Source organism: Cnephaeus nilssonii (assembly GCF_951640355.1).
Source record: "Cnephaeus nilssonii genome assembly, contig: SUPER_24_unloc_1, whole genome shotgun sequence".
NCBI classification, from domain to species: domain Eukaryota; kingdom Metazoa; phylum Chordata; class Mammalia; order Chiroptera; family Vespertilionidae; genus Cnephaeus; species Cnephaeus nilssonii.
Genome location: NW_027645571.1, coordinates 119,962 through 143,217, shown reverse-complemented (window position 1 = coordinate 143,217; position 23,256 = coordinate 119,962). Strand labels below are relative to the sequence as shown.

Here is a 23,256-nt window from a genome sequence, read left to right as displayed (position 1 = left end):
CACGCTTTAAAACACGGCGACACAGACGGACCTGAGAGGCACTGTGTGCAACCTACACTATGAAGACCCAGTGGGAACAGTCACCGGTTTCCCTACAGCAACTCATCTGGGGGCGCAAGCAGAAGGCCTCGCTCGGAAAGACGGGGTGGGGGGGACTCTGAGCCCCTGAAGAGCCAGACCCGCATCCGAGACCAGCAGCACCAGCCCCGCAGGCGGGGGCTCTCGGAGCCCGGAGCACAGACACTCTGAGGCACCGCCCATCCCCACGAAACCACCTGCTCAGGTCAGAGGTCAAGGCGGCACGCACACACGGTTCCCTCACAGAGCGCTGTCTGCCGCGACCGGCATCCCAGGTGTGGGGGCAGGGTCTGTGCTCACTGAGCCACAGGAGGCCCTGCCGGCCTCGGCGTCCTTGCATGCCTGGCAGACCACAGACACCCGGCGGAGCCTGGAGCCCAGGACAGGTGGGCACGGTGGGGGCGGGGGCGCTGGGGCACTGACCAGAGCGTAGGCTGTGTCGTCCAAGTCCTCCAGCAGGTCCTCGTCGGAGCCGTCCTCAGACCCTGTGTCTGGGTCCGAGAGGTCCGTGCCCGGCACGTCGGCGTGGTCCAGCAGCCACCCCACCAGGGCCTCCACGCCTGCAAGCACACACACAGTGAGCGTGGCGCCCCGCCCCAGCCTCGGCCGCCAGCACCGCCAGGTCAGCCAGCGCACAGGGCGCCGGGGGAGCCCCGGGAGCACAGCACCTGGCAGGCCGGCAGCGTTCCCCGAGGCGCCCATGAGCGACTTCAGCGCGAGCTCGATGTTCCTCCTCGGGAACCCCATCTCCATGAGCTGGACCACGATGGGGAGGGCGGGCACGGGCGACTGCCTTCGCTTCCTGGCTCTGACGGGGCGCAGGTGCTGGGCGGGCACCGGCGTGCTGGCCTCGCTGGAGCTGCCGTCCTCGAACGCCGGGCTGGACGGGTGGGCGCACTCCACGGCCAGATACTGGCACACGGCCAAGGCGGCGGCCTGCGGAGGACCGGGCTGTGCGGTCAGAGCCGCCGAGGGGGCAGCAGCCCAGGATGGGGCTGAGCTCCCCCCAAGGAGGCCTCTTCTCCCTGGGACACGGCCCCTCCCGACCTGAGGGCGGCCCACTGCCCTCCCTCCTCCCAGCACCCCCTGCATGCAGGCAGTGGGACACACACCATGCCGAGGCCACTTTTGTCGTGTCTAGGTTTTCAGACCTCACAGGTGGTTGGCGTTCATGTCAGTCACGGCGTCCCGTTCCCCCAAAACCCACCCCCGGCACCCATCACGGGGGATGGGGCAGAGGCAGATGCCTCCTCGCTGGGGACCCCTGCCCGCAGGGTCCTGGTCACTGAGGGCTCCTGGCGGTGCCTCTGCCTGACCAAGCGAGCATCCACGCTCTGTCCTCGCCTGTTTTACCCGGGTTTTCTTACGAATCGCGCAACGAGTGTTTAAAAAACCTAGTCTCCACGAGAGGCTGGGCCATGACAGCTGCCGCCACACAGACCTGGCCCCGGGGCCTCTCTCCGGAGGCCCAGCCCCAGCCGGCCCCGAGCTGCTGGGGGCACCAGGCGAGGGCCCGGCTGGGCAGTGACCGAGGGCCCAGGAAAGGCGTTGGGCAGTGGACCAAGCGAGCCAGGCCCCATGCGTGGGCAGGAGCTCCTTCCCCAACGGCACTTCCTGGAACAAGACCTCGTGAGCAGCGGGGCGTCTGACCCAGCTGCATCTGGTGGCTTTTCACCTCATCCGCCCGCGTCCACAAGGAGGCCAGCCTCAGCCCTCTGTGCTCGCGCCAGCCGTGCGGTTCCACGGCTGCCTCAACTAGAGCGGAAGAGTCCGAGAGCTCACACAACGCCGAGCGCTCAGCTGCACGAGGGCCCGTGACTCGCCCACGGAGGGCGCGGGGTGGGCGCCAGCCTGTCCCGGGGTCGCATGAGGCACCGGCCCCGGGGAAAAGGAGAAAGGAACCTGTCGGTGGGAAAACACACACGGGCCGGGCGAGAGCTGCGGACTGGTACCTCGAGCTCCTGCCGGGCGAAGACGGCCTTCACCGGGGACGGCTGGGTGGCCGCGGCCAGCAGCTGCTGCAGCAGGATCATCGGGGGCTGCGGGCCTTCGGGGGACATGTCCCCCAGGTCCGGGGACACGGCTGTGCTGTCATCTGGGTGGAAACAGAGCACGCCCGAGCGCGTGAACCGACGGATTCCCACCCACCACAGGCCAGACCCACACCTTCAGGCTGAGCCCAGCCACAGCCGCCAGAGAGCCTCCTGCTCTGGGCTCGGCCTTCCTCGCCCTGTCGCTGCGCCCGGATCCATCCTCCCCATCCCCCCCCCCCCCACGCCTGCGCTGCTCAGACACCGCCCGTGCCGCCGTCAGTGCTGCGGGCCCCGGTCCCTTGGCAGTGGCGGTGGCAGAGCCCTGCGCCCCTCCCTCCCGCCGACCCTCAGTCTTCGCTCAGGGGGCAGTGGCCACGTGGCTCCTGCTCGGCGGGGGCGGGCCGGGCGGCAGGTCTTCCTCACCTTTAGGGCCGCCCCTCCCCTCCGGGCACTGCCTCCCTCACCCACCTGCCTGCGCGGGGGCCTCCTGCACGGCGGGCTGGGCCAGCGTCTGCCGGAGCTGGTCCTGGTGGGGCAGCAGCGCGCGGCCCGCCTTCAGCACGTACAGCTTCAGCTGCTGGCGCCGCAGCAGGCCCAGGTCCACCGGGCCTGTGGGAGGGAGGGTCAGCGGGCGCGGCGGGCCCAGCGCTGCAGGGGACGGAGGACCCAGGCGCCTCTCGGGCATCGAGCCTGACCACCCGCAGACGGGCTCACGCACAGTGACCAGCAGGGGAAGGTGAGTGATTGTGGACGTGTGTGGTGGATAAGCACGTGCCCCCAGCCAGCGCTGTGAAGTGGAGACTCGGAGGAGACACTGGCCCGGAAGCAGGGCAGGCCACGCCCGGCACCGAGTCCCTCCTGTACCTATCCCCCTTCAGCAGCCGCCCACGCGCCACGCCCACTGTAACTCCATAGGGGTCCATCCGCCGGAGCCCCGAGACCGACAGCGCACTCACCTGCAAACCCCTGCTTGGGCGACTTCTTTATCTTGTGCCTTTCCAGTCTGCTGCCCGCGAGGTTCACCAGCTGGGCCCAGACCGCGAGCATGGGGTCCGTGAAGGGCAGGCTGGTGATGCTGAAGGGCACGGCGGGGAGCTGGGGAGAGAGCAGCACCCTCACCAGGAGGCCCAGACAACGGGACGTGAGCTGTCCTGGAAGTTACCACAGCCACGGGGCTAGTTCTGAAAGACCTCGCGTGTCCATAGTCTTTTGACTGAAAATAATTTTGTAAGATGACGTTAAAGCCCTGGCCGGTTTAGCTCGGTGGATAGAGCGCCGGCCTGCGGACTGAAGGGTCCTGGGCTCAGTCCCGTCAGGGCTCATGCCCAGGTAGTAGGCTCGATCCCCAGTGTGGGGCGTGCAGGAGGCAACTGATCCATGATTCTCTCTCATCATTGATGTTTCTCTCTCTCCCTCTCCCTTCCTCTCTGAAATCAATAAACATATACTTAAAAAGAATCTCATAAAAAAAAGACGACAAAGAAAAGACTCGTACATGTACGGTAGATATGACCTCACTCTTTCCTTGTCACCTTGTCACCAGTGATCCCGTCGGGGTGGTGAGGACCTACAGAGCCTCTCCTGTGCCCTGTAAGGCACTGTCGTGTGTGTTCCCACAACGTGGCGTTTATAGGAGCACCAGGCGGCTGCAGCGTCTGGCCCAGCAGTAAGGACACCGCCCCGTCCCTGGTCACAGACGGAGGCGGCTTGGCTGCTTGCTGCACACGCCTGTCCCCCACGCCAGCAGGAAGCACCTCCCACAGGAAGCAGCCTTGGTGAGGAGTCCTCCCCCGCACTCACAAGGCTGAGACCGGGGAGCTGCTGGTCGCCCAGCCTGCGGGAGCCCCCTCGCCCCGCGCAGAGCAATGGCCTCGGGGAGGAGTCATAAACTGCCGGCCCGCAGCCCCGACGCCAGAGCCCGTGCCAGCAAGAAGCCCCTCAGCACGGCCAGACCGCGCGGTGCCCCTACCGGTTTCAGCTGGCTCAGCGGGCAGACGCGGCACGTCCGCATGTCCGAGAACTGCACGGTGATCCTGCCCTTCGGGGTGATGCGCGTCACGGTGCCCTCCCCAAACTCCTCGTGCGCAACCTGGCCCCCCAGGCGCAGGCGGCCGTCGATGCCCCCGATGACGGCCAGCACGGCCATGAGGCCGCCCACCTCGGGGCCGTCCGCATCGGGGAGGCAGTCCTCCAGCAGGGCCTGGTGCAGACAGACAGACAGACAGACAGACACACGCTGACGACGGCCGGGGAGCGAGCCGCCTGCACCCACCGTTCTCAGCAGGGCCAGGTTCACCCGTCCTTTCCTGACTCCCTCACTACCCCGTCACGCTCTAGTGAAACACGTCACTCAACAAGCACACGGCATCTTAAAGGGCAACTGAACGGGTAAGTGAAAGGGTTCTAGAATCACGGGGAGACGTCAGGCCGGCACCCACCCCGCCGGCAGGCGTGGGCCCGCAGCTGCGCGACACGGCCTGCAGCTGCGAGTTGATGTGCTTGTTGATGAGGCCGTTCCACTGGCCCAGGGAGTGCAGCGTGCGCAGCAGGGCCACCGCCTCCTCCGCCAGCGTGCTGCTGTGCGTGGCCGTCAGCGAGGCCTGTGGCCGGGCCCTCCGTCTCCGCAGGGTGGACTCTGAAAGAAGCACAGCACAGGAGCTACGTGGCACCCACGCACCAGCCAGGCCCAGGACAGGAGCTACGTGGCACCCGCACACCAGCCAGGCCCAGGACAGGAGCTACGTGGCCACCCACGCACCAGCCACGCCCAGGACAGGAGCTACGTGGCCGCCCGCGCACCAGCCAGGCTCAGGACAGAACAGGAGTGCCATGGCCGCCGTGTACCAGCCAGGCCCAAGACCGGAGCGCCCACCTCTGAGGAATGGGACGTCTGAGGAGCAGGTGGTGAGCAGGCTGCCCAGGAACCCAAAGAGCTTCTCCACCAGCCCCTCCATGTCCTCGGCCCGCTCGGCCTTGTCCCACGAGGGCAGCACCGCTTGCAGGAGGTGCAGGGCCAGGATCTGTGCGGTGATCAAAGGGCCGCGTTAGAGAGAACACTACCCGACACACAGAGGTGAGAATTTTATTTTCTCTTCATTGTCTGTCCCTATAATGGAATTAACCACTTGAAGGTTCTAGTACTCATTATTTCACAGCCAAGGACACTGCATCAATGAATGCTATGGATGACGAAGGGTTAAAATTCCTATTTAATAGAAGAGTAACATGCAAATTAACCACCACTCTGCTACACCCACCAGCCAATCAGGAGCGAGTATGCAAATTAACCCAACCAAGATGGCTGTGGCCACGGAGCGAGCAGGAAGGAGGCTTGGGTTTCCCCAGCAATGGAGGAAGCCAAGCTTTCCGCACACCCTGGCTGGCCCAGGCCTCCACTCAAGGCTACAAAGTTTCAATTATAGAAAATAAACAAATCCCAACAGAAATGGCTGTGGCCACGGAGCGAGCAGGAGGCTTGGGTTTCCCCGGTAATGGAGGAAGCCAAGCTTCTGCAGCCATGGCCTGTACTGGCCTCTGCTTAAGGCTACAAAGTTTCAATTACAGAAGATAAATAAATCCCAACCGAAACGGCGGCAACCACAGAGCGAGCAGGAGGCTTGACTCCGCTCCAGGCTACAAAGTTTCAATTGTAGAAGATAAATAAACCCCAGATACCAGGGCATCCGCTTGGGTCGCCGGGGGGCATGGCTGGCCTGAAAACCACCACAGGCCCCTCACCCAGGCCACCCCACGCCCCAAGGGAACCCCCACCCTAATCATGGGCACCCTTCAGGGCAAACTAGCCAGCCCCCACCCGTGCACCAGGCCTCTATCCTATGTAATAAAAGAGTAATATGCAGATTGACCATCACTCCCAACACACAATATGGCTGCCCCCATGTGGTCAAAGATCCTGCCCCCATGTGGACACAAGATGGCCACAACAGGATGGCCAGCAGGGGAGGGCAATTGGGAGGGACCAGGCCTGCAAGGGAGGACAGTTGGGGGCGATCAAGCCTGCAGAGGAGGGAAGTTGGGGGTGACCGGGCCTGCAGGGAAGGGCAGTTGGGGGGACCCAGGCCTGCAGGGGAGGGCAGTTAGGGGCAATCAGGCTGGCAGGGGAGTGGTTAGGGGGTGATCAGGCTGGCAGGCAGAAGCAGTTAGGGGCAGTCAGGAAGGCAGGCAGTCAGGCGAGCAGTTGGGAGCCAGCAGTCCTGGATTGTGAGAGGGATCCCAGATTGGAGAAGGTGCAGGCTGGGCTGAGGGGACAGCCCCGCCCCCCGTGCACGAATTCCGTGCACCAGGCCTCTAGTAAACTACATGACAGAGGCAGGTACTTGTTCAGTTAGAAGATAATTCCTCTCACTTCACTCTCAAGACAAACCCCCAGCTCCAATGAGCGCAACTCACTCGGGGAGCCGAGACCTGCGGCCCCTGCTTCAGATCGACTCTGGCCCTTTTGGTTGCGCCAGGGATGCTGCCCGTGCCCAGACCACTGCGCACACCATTCAGGCCTCAGGTTTAACACATCTGCTGTGCCGGTCACCCCTTTCTGCACCTGTCGAGCCCGGGAGGGCTGGTGCCCTGATGCTACCGAGCCCCGATGCCGCACGGTACCTGACGCTGCAGCGAGGCGGCTGTGAAGGGTGCGTGTCCCTCGACGACCCGCATGAGCAGGGCGATCCAGGGCGGGGAGCTGAGCGCGGCGCACATGTGGGGCGTGAGCGCGATGCTGCGCACGAAGCCCAGCGAGCACCAGCTGCGGTGCTGCTCCCGGCACACGGCGCTGTTGGGGGAGACTGCGGGGACACAGGACACAGACTGCTTGCCAGCTCCGAGGCACTCAGCACTCGGCAGCTAACCTGCCCGCTCATGCTTTTCGACAATGAGCCGCTTGGCAAAGACGCTGCCAGTGCACGCGTTCAGAGAGAAACGCGGAGGCGGCCTCTCGGGGTCTCAAGGAGCACCTTGCGCCTGAGACCCCGGAAGGACAGGCGGTGCCTGGCCCAGGTACGGAGCGGATGCTGCACAGTCACACGGCTCAGGCAGTGGCGTGCACCCACTGTTATCTAAACGCCACGTGCCCCATGACGTCATCCCATTTCACCTGCACACGGATGGCCCGGCCAGGTACGAGGCGTCTGTGTTAGCTGAAGGGGCTTCATCCACCTGAGCTCCGATGAGACGCCTCTGCCTCTCGGGTCTGGGTCTCCCCTCTCCCCTGCTCACCCCCTCCAGCTCACCCAGGCTCACAGCGACACACTCACACCCACCTTCACACAGCCATGCTCACATCTTTACCACAGCCACATACACGCATTCATAAACACTCAAACGTACCCAATTACTCACACACGTCTCACTCTCACACGCACTTAGTCTCTCATAACAAACTCACACACTCAAATGCACACACTCACACATGTGCACACACACGTGCACACACACTCTCACACACAACACACTCAACCACCCGCCTGCGGCCCCGTGCGTACGTGTCGTGTCCGAGGTCCCACTCTCCACCACCACGCGCAGCAGCCCGCACAGGGTCCTGATGGCCTCGCCCTGCATGACCTCGGCGTGGACGCCGGCCGAGAGACACAGGGTCTGCAGCAGGTTCACGGTGCTGGTCAGCATCATGGCCGTGGGGTGCATGTGCCTGTCGGCCGGCTCAGCTTCTGAAAACCACCCAGAACAGGAAGTCACCCGCAGAGTGGGAGGCCCTGACGGGAGTCCGGGTGGCGTCACGTCCCGGTTCTGCTCCTCAGAAGGGCCGCTCGCTCTGCAGGAAGAGGAGCGCCTCCCGTGCAGCTGTGACCCATCCACCGCCTCCCGCAGGGAAACCAGCTTCCAAGTCAGGAAATCTGTAACACCGCCTCAGCAGACAGCGCAGCGCCAGACGACGGCGAGGCCCACCCCTTAGGAGGCAGCTGCCCACACGCCCCACGCCGGCTGCGAGGCAGGGAATGCCTGCTCCCGGGGGCCGGGGCTCTGGGACGAGAGGCCTGAATGGCCACCTTCCCCTCCCGGCGAAGCCCCGGGAGCTGGGGGGCACCAGGCCCAACCCTGCAGAGCCCAGCCCCCGCCCCCTGCTCCCTCCGACCACGAGAGTCCCTCAGAGACCCACCCCCTGCACACGCGCCGGCACCTGAGCTACACCCCAGGGCTGGCCCCCAGGGCCCGCACTCACCCGAGTCGTCCTCCGTGTCCGAGTCCTCGGCCGAGGGCTGCGCGGAGGCCGGCAGCTCCGCCAGCTTGAGGTCGTACTTGCCCTCCTTCCCCATCCGGTAGGAGTTGGTGCTGCCCGTGTCCCACTGCACCCGGATCCACCCGTCCTCGCCCAGCTCCCCGATCACACGGCCGAGGCCGGGAGGGGGTCCGTCCTGCGGGGTCACACAGAGAAAGACCAGTGAGGGGGCGCGTGCGGCCTGTCCCACGGACACTGCTGGGAGGGCGGCCACGTCCCTGCAGACTCCTGCCCGTGACAGCTCCAACCTGGTCGGCCACACGCCTCGCGCACGGCACCCCGACCTGGAACGCCAGGCCGGCCCCAGAGGTGAGCAGGGTCGGCGGCCGCCGCGGGCCAGGCTCTCCAGAGGTCCTGGTGCCTAGTCCTCGGCCCCTCACGAGGCTTCGCAAGACGGGAAACCCGAGACCAGCAGCTGCGTCTCCTCTGACTGCTGACTGTCCGGCACCGACTGGGAGCCAGGCCCCGGCCTCCTCTGAGCAGCACCTCCTCGCAGCCCGCCTGCTGCGAGAGGGGTCCCTATGCAGGACACGTCCTCTACACGCTCAGCAGCATCGACAGCTGCCACCTGCCGGGCACCCGCCCCGAGTGCAGGCAGCCACCTGCTCTACCCCCCTCCCACCCAGTGAGCCCGTCAGGACTGCAGAGCCGACTGGGCGGCGCCTGCGTCTCGCCCCCGAGTACCTGGTCGCCCCACTTCCAGTCCACGCCCCGCATGACCCTGGTTCCGATCTTCATCATGGCGGCCAGCTCGGGCCCCGAGACTGGGAGCTGCGTGGGCGCTGTCTCCTTCCTCGTCTCCTCCAGGACGGTGGCGGAGGCGCCGCGGGCAGACACGTTCCCGTCTTCCTCCACGTGGTCGCCGCTGGGGCCTGCAGGGCAGAACGGCAGCCAGTCAGGTCCTGCCATTTCCTCCTCTCCACCCATTCCCATCGTTGACAAATACGAAGGCGGTCACTAAAGACTCCACGGGGGAGGCAGGAGACCAACAAAGGACCTGTGTGCACGCATGTGAGCACGACCGGTGGACAGACGGGTGTGAGGGCATGTGCTGGGGAAAAGGAGACATGTAATATTCAAACAAGAAAGAATCCACGTGTGTCGTGTACGTTTTGCCGCTACGTGTGAAACTCTCTAGAACAGCCTGACTGCTTGCTGAGAGAGTCGGGCGCGAAGGACAGATGGCCCTGGGGCCCTGGAGTCGGCCCCAGACGACCAGGAGCTGAGTGTTGGGGAGAAGCAACGCTTCCTGGGACTTTCAAGCAGCAAGTCCACCCCAGGAGGGGCAGCCGGCCCCCTGCCGCCTGTGGCCTTGCTGGCTATGAAGGGAGGGGGAGACATTAGGAAAAGGGGGGACACAAGTAACTAAAACCATAGGAGACCGTGGCGACCACACCTCTGCTTCTGCAGACACGGGCAGAGAGCGCCGGGAGGCTGTGCCCGCACCTGAGCAGACCCGGCACCACGCCCAGGGCCTAGCAGCGTCAGTGAACGGACCAGGGAGCAACAGGAAGTGTGCGCAGACCCACATCCCCAGGAAAGAGGTCGTGTCCCAACCAAGAGGCCAGGACCAGGCGGCTTAATGCTCAACTCCACCGGACGTTTAAAGGATCGAGGCCAATTCTCTAACTCGCCCCAAAACAGGGCAGGGCACCTCTTCCCCTCGCCCAGGAGGCCGGCGCCCCCCGACCTCAGCAGATGGTGCAGAGCTGCTCGGAGATGGGCGTGGTGCTGACTGAGCACGCAGGCGCACACGCTCAGGGAGCGAAAGGCGAACGCCGCTGAGGGGCGATGCTCCCCACACGTCCAGATGCAGCACGAGACCCAGAACCCCCACCAGGGCCTGTGCAACGGGGACGCCAGCCTGAAGCCCAGGAGGGACCGTGACACACCCAGCCGGAGGGCTCCCTCGCTGCTCCCACCCACCCTGAGCGAGTGTGCGCTGCAGTGCGGCCCTGGCCTCAGACACACGGCCCGCCAGGAGGGCCTGGCCGCCAGGAGGAAGCCTGAGCACCTGTGGCCAAAGCGTCTGACCAGGTGCCAAGAACCGGGAAGGGACGCACCTTTCCTACCGTTGGTGCCGACAACGACACCACAACAAGATAAACGAGAGGGGCTGAGAGACACCCAGGCAAGTGCTGGCCTTCCCCACGGAGGCCAGCGGCCGACCCACCGATGAGCCGCAGCGCGGTCTGCGCCAGGGCGAGAGTGCCGGAGTTGAGCAGCAGGCTGAGGTTGTGCGCGCCGTGCTGCAGGGTCAGCATGCTGAGCATCGCCAGGAGGAAGCGCGCGTGGGGGGTCGTGCCCAGGCTGGGTCCCGCCGGGTTCTCGTTGGTGATGGTCTGCAGTGGGACGGGCTGGATCCCTGAAAGGCATCGGCACGGCCTCAGTGGCTTGTGCGTGGAGACAAGGACACACCCGACGCAGAAAGCATTCGCAATTTTTTAAAAAAAACCGTTTTCCAGGCGGGAGAGGGCAATGGCGGGGAAGAGACAGATGTACAACTTCCAACAATAAAGATGAAAAAAAAAACTCCTGCTCTCCCGTGGACAGCGGGAGCCCGTGCTTCTGTGACAACCCTGCCACCCTGGCTCTGCAGCCAGCCCACCCTCTAAGGACGCACTGCACCCTCCTCAGCGCCCTGTGGCCACGCATCCCGTCAGCGAGAACAGGCGCTTCCCACAGCGAGTCCTGGCCTCTCGCAGGCGTGTGACGTCCCCCAGCACACGCTCTAGGGTGGACGGTGGCAGCGAACGCACGGGAAGCTGTGAGGACGCTACAAGACTATCTTCTGCCCGATTCTGGAAGTTCTCTTTCGCATCTGAGAAAGCATGCAGCAGCTGGTCACCGTTCTAACGTGCCAAGGGACTGAAGTCTGCCCCAGAGCAAACATCGGCACCTGCAAGTGCCCATACCCACAACCAGGAGCCACACCGTGACACCCGCTCATGTGGCCACTGGGTCCCTCCTGCAGCGATTTCAATGCAGCCGAGAACCAGCAAGTTCTCTTAGACTCACCGAGCTCTTTGAACTTGGCATTTGCATCCATCAGAATGTTCCGAATGTTCTGAACAGCCCAGGCGTACAGCTTGCCAAACGTGACTTCCAGCAGCATCCGGTTAAAGGGTGGGATCAAGTCCACGTCCTTCAAGCAATCCGTGAGAGGCTCCCTTACAGAGAGAGAGTCTGATTGGAGGCCTGCCAGACCTTCAACCTGAACAGAGCAGGGTGCTGCCCCCGGCCCCCCCCCCCCCCCCGCCCCAACTAGGACGACTGCAGCAGTACCCCAGGTCGATGCCCTCCGGGATGAGCCGCTGCCACCCGCAGAACACGGCGTACTGCACGGATGGGAGCAGGAAGCCCTTGGCCGCCAGCTTTAAGATGGTGTCGATCCCCTCCAGGCGGACCTCTGCTCTCTCCAGCTGCAAGACACCGGCCCCGGTGAGAGTCACGGGCCCCGGTGAGAGTCACGGGCCCCAGTGAGAGTCACGGGCCCCGGTGTGAGTCACGGGCCCCGGTGAGAGTCACGGGCCCCGGGCGCGGCCGGGGAGGGCGCGCCCTGCAGGACGTTACCTGTTTCAGCAGGCACTTCCTCATCTTCTCCACATCCACGGGCTCCTCCCTGAGGGCGAACTCGGCGATGGTGCCCAGCAGAGCCGACTGCGGGGGGAGGCCCTGCACGCTCTGCTTGAGCCACTTGTACCTGTGAACGCCCGTGACGGTGCTCAGGAGCGGCTGCCACTTGTCCTGCAAAGGAACCGCGGGCGCGTGAGTCCCCGCTGCTGTCGCCCCTGGGCTAAAGCAGCGACCCCAGGAAAGGCAGACACAGATGCCAGCAGGCCTAAGGGGTGAATGACCAGGCCACACCTAGGCTTATAAGTGAATTCTAAGTCTCCACACTCAGGCACTGTGGAAAGAGGTAACTTGGCACACAGAGTAAACGGCCATCCACATGAATGGGACCAGGACAGGGAAGCCAAGGAAACATTCAATGAGTGAATGAGTGAATGATACAGTGAGTGAATGAGCGAGTGAGCAAGCGAGTGAATGAGCGAGTGAATCAGTGAGTGAACGAGTGAGTGAGTGAATGGATGAGTGAGTGAATGAGTAAGTGAGGGAGGGAGGAGTGAATGAGTGTGAGGATGAATAATGACACAATGTGCTCCTAAAGGGAAAGGAAAGCCCTAACGGGATGGCTCAGTCAACGGGGCATCATCCCATTGACCAAGAGGTCGTGAGTTCGATTCCCAGTCAGGGCACAAGCCTGGGTTGTGGGTCGAGGTGGCAACGGATTGATGTTTCTCTCACACATCGAGCTCTCTCTCTCTCCCTCTCTCAAATCCATGAAAGCCCTCGAATGAGGATTTTTTTAAAAAAGGGAAAAGCAGCACTTCTCCAGGGATGGACCCAACCAGGGCACCACTAGGCGGCGGCACTGGGGCAGCTGCCCACACACTCGCCAGCTGTGCGCTCTCTCCCCGACGGACACTCGCACCAGCCAGCCCTGAGTCTCAGGCAATGCCTCACCTTGGGGGCTCTAGTTGCAAGGGGTCTTTTGTCCACATGGACGGGACTGTGAGGCAAAAGGCAAGCTTCTTCCAAGTCACTCTCTTCGTTTCCAATTTTCCCTTCGTCATCAGTGGGTTCTGGCTTCTTAGGAACTACGTTGAAGGCATCATTCATTAGAAAAACCATTTACTTAAATGCAGTTTTAAATCCAGAAGTCTTCAATTTACATAAAGGTAAAGGACACACGTTTTAAAATTCACTGTGAACTGAAACGTTCAAACGACAGAAGCACCACAAGCACTCTCACTGTGAGGACACTGGGCCGTCTGGGTTGGGGAAGGATGGGGGAGTGCCCCAGAGGAAGAGGGGAGTCCCGGGGGTGAGGGGGGGAGCAGGGGGGTGCTACGGAGAAAGAGGGAGTCCCAGGGCGGCCAGCTTCTCCTGAGGGCCAGATGGTGACCCTCAGCCTTCGAGCACCTGGCCTCTGGGAAACACTCAGGCTGTGCTGCACAGGAGCAGCAGCGACCTCTGTTCACGAGGCTGCGACTTAAACTGAGGCCACGTCATGTGTCGAGCCAAGGGTCCCTCTGACTTAAAGAAAGGCATTTTCCAAAGGCAAACTCCAGCCTGAGCTCACGGACAAGGAAGCAGGACTGGAAGAGGAACCATGAGCGCACCTAACGGGCACTGGGGCTGAGGTCAAAGGTCATGCAGAGCGCACAGCTGCCATAGGGTCAACCCACCCAACACAGCCCCCCAGGCAGCCCCTTCTGACCCGGCCCGCCTGTCCTCACCCCTCTTCTTCCTCCCGTCGCGGATGATCTTCTGGGCGACCCGCCTCCAGCGGGGCAGGGAGCTCAGCAGCTTCAGCCTGGACAGCACGGAGAGGTCGCTGCACACGGCGGGCCTCAGCTCGTTGAAGAGGAACCGCAGGCGCTCGATGACGGGTGCGCACACCTCCTTGTAGGAGCGGCCCTGCTCCTGGTGTGTCTACGCGTCAGAGATAGAGATGACGTGACCGCAGGCCCTCGGCCGACCAGCCCACCGTCCGCACAGCCCGGCAGGAGGACCCACCTTAATGAGGGAGCACTTGGCCTGGTAGACCACCCGGCAGACATCCACCACCGACTTGGGCAGCGCTCTGTGCTTCGCCTGCTCGACAGCGAGCGCGCCGGCGTGAACCAGAGACAGCGCCACGTGTCCTGGGAGACAGGGACAAAGTGGCCGGTGGGACGCTGAGGCCGGCGTGGGAGTCAGAGGCCTCGGAAGCGAACACGCGGCGTCCTACCTAAGTCTTCGTGCTTTAAGAGGCAGCACAGCAGCAGGCGGCCCACCTCCTCCACGGGGTGCTCGGGGGGGAAGCTGATGGGGGTGGTCAGGTGGCACTGCCTGCAGCACCTCTCCACCTGGCACAGGAAGTCCTGCCACAGACAGCACGGAGGCGACTGTCGGCACCGCGTGGGCCGCCGCGGGCTCTAACCCGGCACAGCCTCATGCGTTGCCTCCAGCAAGGCTTCCACACCTCGCGGCACATCGAGCCAGACCCCCTCACCTCCCCAGAACCCTCAGCCAAGCCCGGGAAGCTGATGGAGAGCAGGTGCTGCAGGCCTCTCGGAGTCCTGAGCGACACACCCCCCGCCTGGGGCGCCTCACCTTCACGTTGTGGTCCTGGACGCTGTTGTCCGCCAGGGCTTGCAGGAACGCCTGGGAGTGGTCGCCCAGGGCACGTGAGTGGGCGCAGAGGCGGGACTTGCTGGCGGGGGTGCCCCCGGGGGAGCTGCAGTGGTCCTCGTCCTTCTCCTCGTTGTAGCTGTAGTGGGTCTGGCTGGTCTGCAGGCCTCCCGAGAAGATGGACGACTGCAGCCACTCTAGGGAGCAAGCGCACGGACAGCAGCCTGAGGCGCCGCTCCCCAACCCCAGCGAGAGCAGCACGCTCGCGGGAAGCCAGCTCTCCCCGCGACACAGACGCCGGTACCACCCACACCCTGCGCTCCGCCACGCTTGGGAGGGCTCCCTGAAGGGCAGCGTGGGCAGGTGGGCGTCGTCCACCCAGGACAGCCGTCACAGCGAGACCACAGAGCACACAGCACCGACAGGCCCTGGGAGCCCGTACCCCGGGACAGGGACTCCACACGAAAGCCCCGACGGTGCCCCTGCAGATGTCTCTCAAGGACTGTGCTCCCAAAACATCCTCCCAGCCTGACAGGCACACCCGATGCCCTCTATTCTCTCCCCGGACGCAGGGATCAGCACTCAGGAGCGCTCTCCAAACGCCACCGACTCCCGCACACACGCTCCGCTGAAACAGCCGTGGTCGGTGAGTGGGAGCGAGCGTGTTCTTACTGGCGCATTCGACCTCCACGGGCGAGAGCGGCGTGCTCAGGGCGAGGTAGGAGGCGTGCAGCCCCAGCAGCAGGCCCAGGTTCCTCTCTGTGTCCATCAGAGGGGAGGACAGGCTTCCCAGGTCCGGGACGGTGACGACTTCCTGGTCAGGCTGGGGAGGGGGACTCGTCGTCAGGCTGAGAAAGCAGGTCCACCCACCACCACAGCAAGACGCGCACCAGCCTCCGTCCTCGCCCCAGGAGTGTGGCGGGAAGAAGACGGTGCTCGGGCCCCGCGCCCACGCCCGGCAGCGAGCGGCGCTCCCGCCAGGAGACATAAACCACATGCACCCGCAGCCTGCAGCTCAGGCTCCCGGTGGGAGAGCTGCTCTGCTAGAACAGCCCCAGGAGCTCCAGCAGCTTCCGGAGCGACAGTGGGCCCTGCGTCAGACACCACCCCTAACGGCCCCATAACAGCCCAGAGAGAAACCCAAGTCTGAGTGACGGTGCTGCTGTGAGTCCGTCACCCCGGCCTTGGGAGGAAGTACATGCATTCACAGTCAGAAGGCAGAATTCCAGCGACAGTCCTGCTAACTGTGGTCACATTAGACAACTTACAAGCAAAGCTAACTTCCCTTCACAAACGCTCCAGCCCTGCCCAAGGCTCAGCACATCTTACAGCCTCCGGATCCATCCAGACACCCACCCAGGCCACGCACGCCAACGTTCACGCGCTTGTGAAGGACATGTCCTACCAGAAGGAATTATGCCACGAGGCAGTTCTTCCCAAAACACATGGCCAGGCATTAAGATCAAGATCGCAAGCCACTCGCAACTTCTATACGAGCTCATAACCTCTTTTATGTGTGAAACTGTCTACTCTTCTTACAGGTTGGCAAGTTTAAAAGTCACGTTTTCAGAGCAGTGCGTGTAAACCTCACCATGAGTCAACGTGCATTTACTTCCGTCTCCCGCGCCAGGGCACTGCCCTCCCGCCCCTGCGAGAGGCCTCGGCCCAGCCTCACCTCCAGGTACTGGCCCACGCAGAAGGCGTGCATCGACTCCCGCGTGTCCTCAAACTGCAGCGCGGCCTCCAGCGCCACCACGGGGTCCTCCCCGGCAAACTGAGCTGCAAGAGAGCGGATGCGCCGATTCCACAGTGGGCCCACCCTCCACGGAAACGGAATCGGTGCCAGGAGGCGGACCGGCAGGTGAGCGACCTCTCAGCCTCTCCCAGGGCTGCCGGGGCCAGCCAGCCTTGGCGCACGCGCCAGTGAGTTGTGTTGGAACAAATCACACAAAACGATGAGGAATTCTTCCAACGCCCTGAGTTCCATGACAGGAGAGTCACCGAGAGTTTAAAATGGGGAGCCAAGGCTAGACTCTGGGGTAAACACACAGTAAGACGTACAGGGCATGTGCTACAGAGCTACCTGAAACCTATGTAACGGCATAAACAACGGAACCTCGAGAAGTTCAATAAAAATAAGCACACGAAAGGAAAGCCTGAGGCTCTGCTCAGGATGACACGCGGGAAGGTTCAGGGTGTGGAGCAGCGAGGCGCTCACCGAGAATGCTGCTCCCGCTCAGGGCCTGGGCCTGGAAGTCCTTGATGTCGTACACCCTCCCGTCGATCACGGTCCAGAAGCCGCCATCCTTGTTGTGGTTCTCCAAGTCCGCTTTGCGGATCAGGGTCACCTCCTCGTTGTTCCTGCAGTTCTGACCTGTAAGACACGACTCTGTAACACAGAAACCAGGGCCCTGCATCAGCAGACCAGCAGGCATCACGACCTGAACCGACGCTGTGAGAAACACAGGGACACACACGTGCGCACCACGGCGGGAGGGAGCACAGCCTGCTGGCACTGCCCCCACCGCGGGCCCAGCCAGGACACAGGATCCACACACCAGGGCGCCACGCGGAGCCGCGGGACCAGCAAACCTGACCGCGGACCAGGCGAGAAGAAAGCACCGAGCATGTGCACATGACCGCAATGTGGTTATATCAGAAGCAGCCACAAGCAGAGAATGAAAATCCTCTACCGAGTTGGATATTATGAAATGTATTTTTTAAGTCACTCAAAATTCCTATAAAATGAAAGTTCTCTTTTAAACTTTAAATACGGTTTGTTAATTGGAAATACTATTAAATTATAATGTAAAGCTGGCTTTGGTCTTTTTCCCCCATAAAAAACACCAGTGTAATTAGTCCCAATGTTGACAGATATCACAGTGACTTCAGATACGATAGCCTAGCCTGGGTTCTCTCTTCACTCCGTGACTTATTACTGCACAGACGTGGCCTCCGTGTGATGACACGAAAGCTGAACCAAACTTAACTGGACGAGTCTGGGAAGTCCCACCATAGAGAGGTGGTTGCTTAGATTCAAAACGGCAAAGCTCGAGACTCGGAGCAGCACTCCCGCCCCCACCCCGCTATGTGCATGCAGACAGTGGGACAGGGGCGTACAGCGGCTGACCACCCCGTCTCGCTGACCACTGGAAAGCCGTCCCATGTCCACGCCTGCCTCCAAAGCCCGATCTGACCGCTTCAACGGTACCTTCTGGAGGCACCCAGAGCGGGTTTCCCAGAACTTCCCAGACCACCCATCCCAGGAGGAACAGCCATGGCTATGAAACCCCTTCCTCAAACACGACCCGCCTCTCCGGACTGAGTGTCTCCCACGTCCCGACGCCGCCCTGGGTGACATGCAGACCCTGGTCTTCCTGGACAAGAACTCCCAGCGGAGAGGAAGACGAGGGCAGACGGGACTAAACGCGGCCGAGAAGCCCTCGGGGAGAGGCCGTACCCATGATGCCGGGCCAGGCCAGCTCCTCCTGGTCGTCCCGCTCCCTCCCAGGCGCCAGGTGGTTGAAGCGGTCCAGGTGCTCCAGCAGGCCGCCCAGCAGCGGCACGGCGCCCGCCTCCTGCATGAGCCCCGGGTTCTTGCTGAGCAGGAGGACGATGGAGACCACCAGCTCTGGAAGGAGCACGCCTACGGTGAAAGGGAAGTAACGAAGTTACGTTTACATGGGCGCGTTTGCCCTACAGACCAGAGCACAAGCCCGCTCTGCCACATGCTGGTACGCCACAGGAGGGGTGCTGCTCTCTGCACACTCCCCAGGATCCTGTCCCCTCTCGTTCTGAGAGAGGCACAGGCACCGAGTGACAAGAACACGTTCCAGAACCACTGTTTCAACACCGAAGTAGTATTAGCTGGCATCTTTTATCCAGAAAAAAATGTGTTTACAACTAATTCACCAGCAGAAAAAATCTCTCGGTAATAATGACCTAACATCACAGAAGCAGCTTGAAAACACATGACGCGATATTGGGATTTACTAAGATCCCTGCTGCTGCCGCTGAAAGGCAATCGGACAGCCAGCACGGACTCAGCACTGGTGTCTGCGACGGTGCAGGACGGAGCCACTACCCACGGCCACAGCACGGACTCCTGACCCGGCTGCTCGGGCAGAGCTGCCAGCAACCACAGAAGCCAGGGGACGGCCCGGGCTAGGAAACCTGGGGCCAAGGCGAGCGGCTTTAGGAAACGGTCCGTGCTAGCGCGCGTCTGTCTAGGACAACGAACACGCCCGCAGGCAGGAAACGAGGAGGTACCCGTGAAGTCGCCTTCCACGACGCTGGCCACCTCGGCAAAGTGCCGCCAGCTGGTGGAGGCGACGCTGGCGGCCACGGGCAGGATGTCCCCGATGTGCGTGCACAGCAGGGCCGTGTACTTCTTCAGCAGGGAGCCCACGCCCATCAGCTCGGGACCTGGAGGGAGAGGCGGAAGCTGCATGTCCCCGCTCACGTTTACCGGGAACGTGGTGTGTGATCGTCACCGACGACAACGTGCTCAGGCCGGAGCTCGTGGCCCGGTCCAGCTCTGCTGGCCTCCGCCAGGGAACCGTGCACCTGGACGCCGTGTGGAGATGGCCCACCCAGTGCGCGGACTCTGCGTCAGCAGACACCCAGGCCGCGACTTCAGAGCCTTAAAGCCTCACGTTCCACCCCCAAGTGTTTCTAAGTCCGAGCCTTAACGCTGGTAAATTGTTCCCACCCAGCGAAGTTAGGCACCCTTTGGCCTCATAAAATCGTCAGCTTCCTTCCTCATGGCTCCTACTAGGTTTCGGGCCTCGTAACTTTCGGTCTTGGAGAGGGTACTCCTTCAGACTAAGTCCACCTCTTCCAATCGGAAATGCTCCATCATCTACAAGTGCCTGCTCTTGGCAGGATGTAACCAGGTGATTCTGGAATGTACGAGCTGTAAGAGGACGAGCAAGAGCAGCGAAGCCCGCCCCCTTGAAGAAGGCGACCGTAGGAGAGCCAGGCGCTTTCTACATCATGTGCGAAGCGAGCACTCACAGACCATCCTGCATCAGCCCTCACAGGGATCATCCCAACTCCGCGGGGGCCATCGGCAGCCCGCAGAAGACCAGGCCCAGGGCCAGCAGCTAACAAACCGGAGCTATAACTGATCCCGTCTGGCCCCAGCGGTGACACAGTCCTCCCAGCGCCCTGCTGGCGGCCCAGGTGACAGACACGGACGATGGCAGGTGCTGTTCCCACACCATGTCCGTCTCCATCACTGCCACCTGTGGTGCGTTTGATACATCGTCTGTCAGACTAGCCTGAACATAAAGGATGCTATTCCTGATCGTCCGCAGAATTTTAATGTTAAGACAACGAGAAAAGAAATACTGATGAGTCTAACGTAGACATATTCATTAAAAAAAAGTGGAGCAACCTGAGTCCCCCGAATGCTTGCATTTAGACTTCAAGCCCCACACACGTGCGCGTGCAGCCCGGCGTGTCGCGCAGCCTGAGCACGCAGACACTGACATCTGAAGCCACTTACTAGGGGCATCGGCGGGTGGTCCAACACTTTCTCCTGGATACAGCTTACTGATCAGCAGGCGCTGAAAACGCAGCAACAAGTCCAAGGAGGCGGATCGGTCCCGACTGTGCTGCTCCACCTCCAGGCAGGACGAGATCCGACGGGCCACGTCTTTCAGCCGGGCCACCGTCTGGGCAGCAATGTTCCTGCAGGAGAGAGGACGCAAAGTGACACAGGTGTGCATCCACACAGCGAAGGTGCTTGAAGCCATCACAACAGACAGGACCAGAACGGCAGCCTGTGCGAGCTGGCCCGCTGCCCGGGAGGCAGGGTGCCTGGAACAGCACAGCCTCAAGGGGAGTGGAGGCGCCGAGAAGGCGCCCCAACACAAGGGCGCCCCTGCTTCCGTGACTCTGAGGCTGCGGCCTGTCCTCTCACCTGTGCTGAGAGTCAGCTCTTTGCACTGACACCTGCCCAGGTCCTTTGCAGAATATCTCCTCCATCGCCAAGCACATGTCCAGGCTCCTCGTGCTAATCCCACCGTCCTCCCGGGAAAACCACACATCCCACCGAAGAGCACCCACGCCACCCACCTAAGAAGCTGCTGGATGAGCTGCACCAGGGGCAAACACTGCTTCCCCGAGGACTCGTAGATCCCCGTGTTAATAAGGTCCTTGTCCAGCGGAGTTCTACTTCGATGAAACGTTGAGGCATTTGCTTCCTGTTCATCAATTTCCTTTTCCTTCTGTGCTTCTTTTTTGGCTTCAATATCCTGCAATTTATAAAACAGAACCTGGTTACCAGTTACCTCGGAAACAGGCGTGAAGACACCTGGGCTGACCCCACAGCCTGGCTGCCCCTTTGTGACACCCACACCAGGTGACCCTGGCCCCACACACCTGCTGAAATCCCGTCACCCAGGTTCTAAACAAACTGTCCCACAAACCCACTGTCCAGGCTGCCACTGCTGGTCCCCGCCCACTCTGAGGAGCCCCTGGAGGCTTTGCCCTGCCACAGGCTCTCACAGACCACCAGTGAGATCTGCCGCCCCCCGCCCCACCCCCCCCCACACACACACAGAACATCTGCTTTGCAGACAGGAAGCAACAACCCACAAAATGGGAGGGCATATTCCCAAGTCACATCCTATATAATAAAAGGCTAATATGCAAATTGACCAAACGGTGGAACAACCAGTCGCTATGACGTGCACTGACCACCAGGGGGCAGACGCTCAACACAGGAGCTGTCCCGGCTGGTGAGCACAGCAGTAATGGAGGGAACCTCTCCCGCCTCCGAGGCAGCGCTAAGGAGCAGTGAGCCTGGCTTCTGGCTGAGCAGCTCTCCCACAGGGAGCCAGAAGCTGGGCTCACGGCTGGCGAGCACAGTGGCGGTGGCGGCGGGAGCCTCTCCCACCTCTGCAGCAGCGCTAAGGACCCCTCGGGGATGTCTGAGCCAGCAGGCGGACACCCCCGAGGGGTCCCGGACTCTGAGAGGGTGCAGGCTGGGCTGAGAGCCCCTGCCCCAGGGCACGAGTGTCGTGGACCAGGCCTCTAGTATCAGACATCAGATAAGAGACAGGTGTTCAGAACACAGAAGGAGTTCTGACATCTCAACAACTCTAGTTAAATGTAACCCAACTTAAAAACGGCAAAGGACTGGATGACATATCTTCAAAGAAGATACATGCAGAGCCAGTGAGCACATGGACAGGCGCCTGGAGTCAGCCCACCTGCCCCTCACCCGTCAGGACCCCTCTGCAAGTCACGCCACGTCTGTAGCACTCGTGTCCCCATCTATCAAGTGGAATTTTAAAATAATGCGGTCCACGCGACAGGGTTAAGATCAAAGAGGAAACGGAAGGCAAGCACACGGCACAGCCCCTGGAGAGGATGGCATACCGAGCATGGTGGTCGCGACCGCATTATCACGTCTACACGACTTCTACAGGCAGTCCTCGGGTTACGGTGGACTCGACGTACGTCGTTTCGTGGTTACGTCGCCATCTCCCATCCCATATAATAAAAGCCTAATATGCTAAGTGTCTGGTCGTCGGTCCAACCAATCAAAGCGTAATATGCTAATGATATGCTAAGTCGCTCAACCACTGGCTATGACATGCACTGACCACCAGGGGGAAGATGCTTCAACCAGTAGGTTAGCTTGCTGCTGAGGTCCAACTGATTGGGACTGAGCAAGATGGGCCAGACGTGCCCTGGAGCCCTCCTGTAGTCCCTTCCCGGCTGGCCAACCTCCCTGGCCCAATTGTGCACTGGTGGGGTCCCTCGGCCTGGCCTTCACCCTCCCTCAATCCGGGCTGAGGGACTCCCTGCACTGAGTGCACGAATTTCGTGCACTGGGCCCTCTAGTTTATTTATTAAAAAAGTTCCGTCACTTTGATGTATGTACATATGTGCTTTATGTTTTTTATTATTTATTTACCACAAGTAAAGGTCAGGAATTGTTATCTTTCTTTTAAATTTTTTTTACTGTTTCACTTCATTACTGCTGTGTCTGTGCTCCATGTGAGTGACGTAGGTGCTTATGTAGGTGGGTTCCGACTCACGGCGAAAATCGCATTATGTCGCGCCGTAGGAACAGATCTCCAACATAACCCGAGGACCTACTGTAATTCCCTCAGCGTGATCAAAGCATTTGAGTATGTTTTCAAAGACATGTTGAGATGCACTTACTTCATCTAATTTTATCAATATAAGTTTTTACATAAAAAATGATGACAACAATGGAAGCAACAAGAGCAACTATGGATGGCCAAGCAGCACCTGAAATACGAGTGAAAGCCACGCCCCAGGCCAGCTCAAGCAGTAACACGGACCGCCTCGAGTCGGTGGGCCAGGGAAGGGCTGGAACTCAGGAGGCTCGACTGTGACTAGCACAGCCTCCTCAGGGAACTGTCAGCACGGAGCCCCCAGGACCAGCTACCTAACTCAGCGTTTACTACAGAGCAAGGAGAGCGCGCACGAGAGGACGTGTGCGTAGCATGTCAGAGCGGCTTTACCAAGTTGACACACAGAAGGGACAGAGAAGCGGGGTCACCATCACACAGCCAGTGCTAACAGGGAAAGCAACGCCACGACATACCAGCAGAGACGTGCCTGAGAACCGTGATCCTGGCAAAATGAAGTGACACAGCAGGACCTACTAAGTGACTCCACTCCTGGGACACAGAACGGGCACCTGCCCGGGGAGGGGAGCCCAACACCCAGTGC

General features: G+C 61.4%; 1 protein-coding gene across 2 annotated transcripts in view; it reads right to left on the bottom strand.

Annotated features, from left to right (window-relative positions):
- The window catches only part of HERC2 (HECT and RLD domain containing E3 ubiquitin protein ligase 2), a 71,592-nt gene that overhangs the window by 30,408 nt on the left and 17,928 nt on the right, over positions 1 to 23,256 (bottom strand). For both annotated transcript variants that reach the window (XM_079800860.1, XM_079800861.1), the window contains 28 exons: positions 20,620 to 20,798; positions 20,048 to 20,232; positions 18,808 to 18,963; positions 17,999 to 18,184; positions 16,757 to 16,912; positions 16,214 to 16,317; positions 15,211 to 15,361; positions 14,521 to 14,735; positions 14,156 to 14,288; positions 13,942 to 14,069; positions 13,662 to 13,857; positions 12,886 to 13,019; positions 11,932 to 12,105; positions 11,644 to 11,780; positions 11,377 to 11,528; positions 10,532 to 10,723; positions 9,043 to 9,230; positions 8,302 to 8,494; positions 7,607 to 7,789; positions 6,729 to 6,910; positions 4,984 to 5,131; positions 4,550 to 4,746; positions 4,081 to 4,311; positions 3,068 to 3,206; positions 2,580 to 2,720; positions 2,031 to 2,173; positions 747 to 1,014; positions 502 to 638 (listed from right to left, as the gene is read on the bottom strand). In XM_079800860.1, coding sequence (XP_079656986.1) covers positions 502 to 638; positions 747 to 1,014; positions 2,031 to 2,173; positions 2,580 to 2,720; positions 3,068 to 3,206; positions 4,081 to 4,311; positions 4,550 to 4,746; positions 4,984 to 5,131; positions 6,729 to 6,910; positions 7,607 to 7,789; positions 8,302 to 8,494; positions 9,043 to 9,230; positions 10,532 to 10,723; positions 11,377 to 11,528; positions 11,644 to 11,780; positions 11,932 to 12,105; positions 12,886 to 13,019; positions 13,662 to 13,857; positions 13,942 to 14,069; positions 14,156 to 14,288; positions 14,521 to 14,735; positions 15,211 to 15,361; positions 16,214 to 16,317; positions 16,757 to 16,912; positions 17,999 to 18,184; positions 18,808 to 18,963; positions 20,048 to 20,232; positions 20,620 to 20,798 — 4,728 coding nt within the window. The remainder of the gene's footprint in view (positions 1 to 501; positions 639 to 746; positions 1,015 to 2,030; positions 2,174 to 2,579; positions 2,721 to 3,067; positions 3,207 to 4,080; positions 4,312 to 4,549; positions 4,747 to 4,983; positions 5,132 to 6,728; positions 6,911 to 7,606; positions 7,790 to 8,301; positions 8,495 to 9,042; positions 9,231 to 10,531; positions 10,724 to 11,376; positions 11,529 to 11,643; positions 11,781 to 11,931; positions 12,106 to 12,885; positions 13,020 to 13,661; positions 13,858 to 13,941; positions 14,070 to 14,155; positions 14,289 to 14,520; positions 14,736 to 15,210; positions 15,362 to 16,213; positions 16,318 to 16,756; positions 16,913 to 17,998; positions 18,185 to 18,807; positions 18,964 to 20,047; positions 20,233 to 20,619; positions 20,799 to 23,256) is intronic.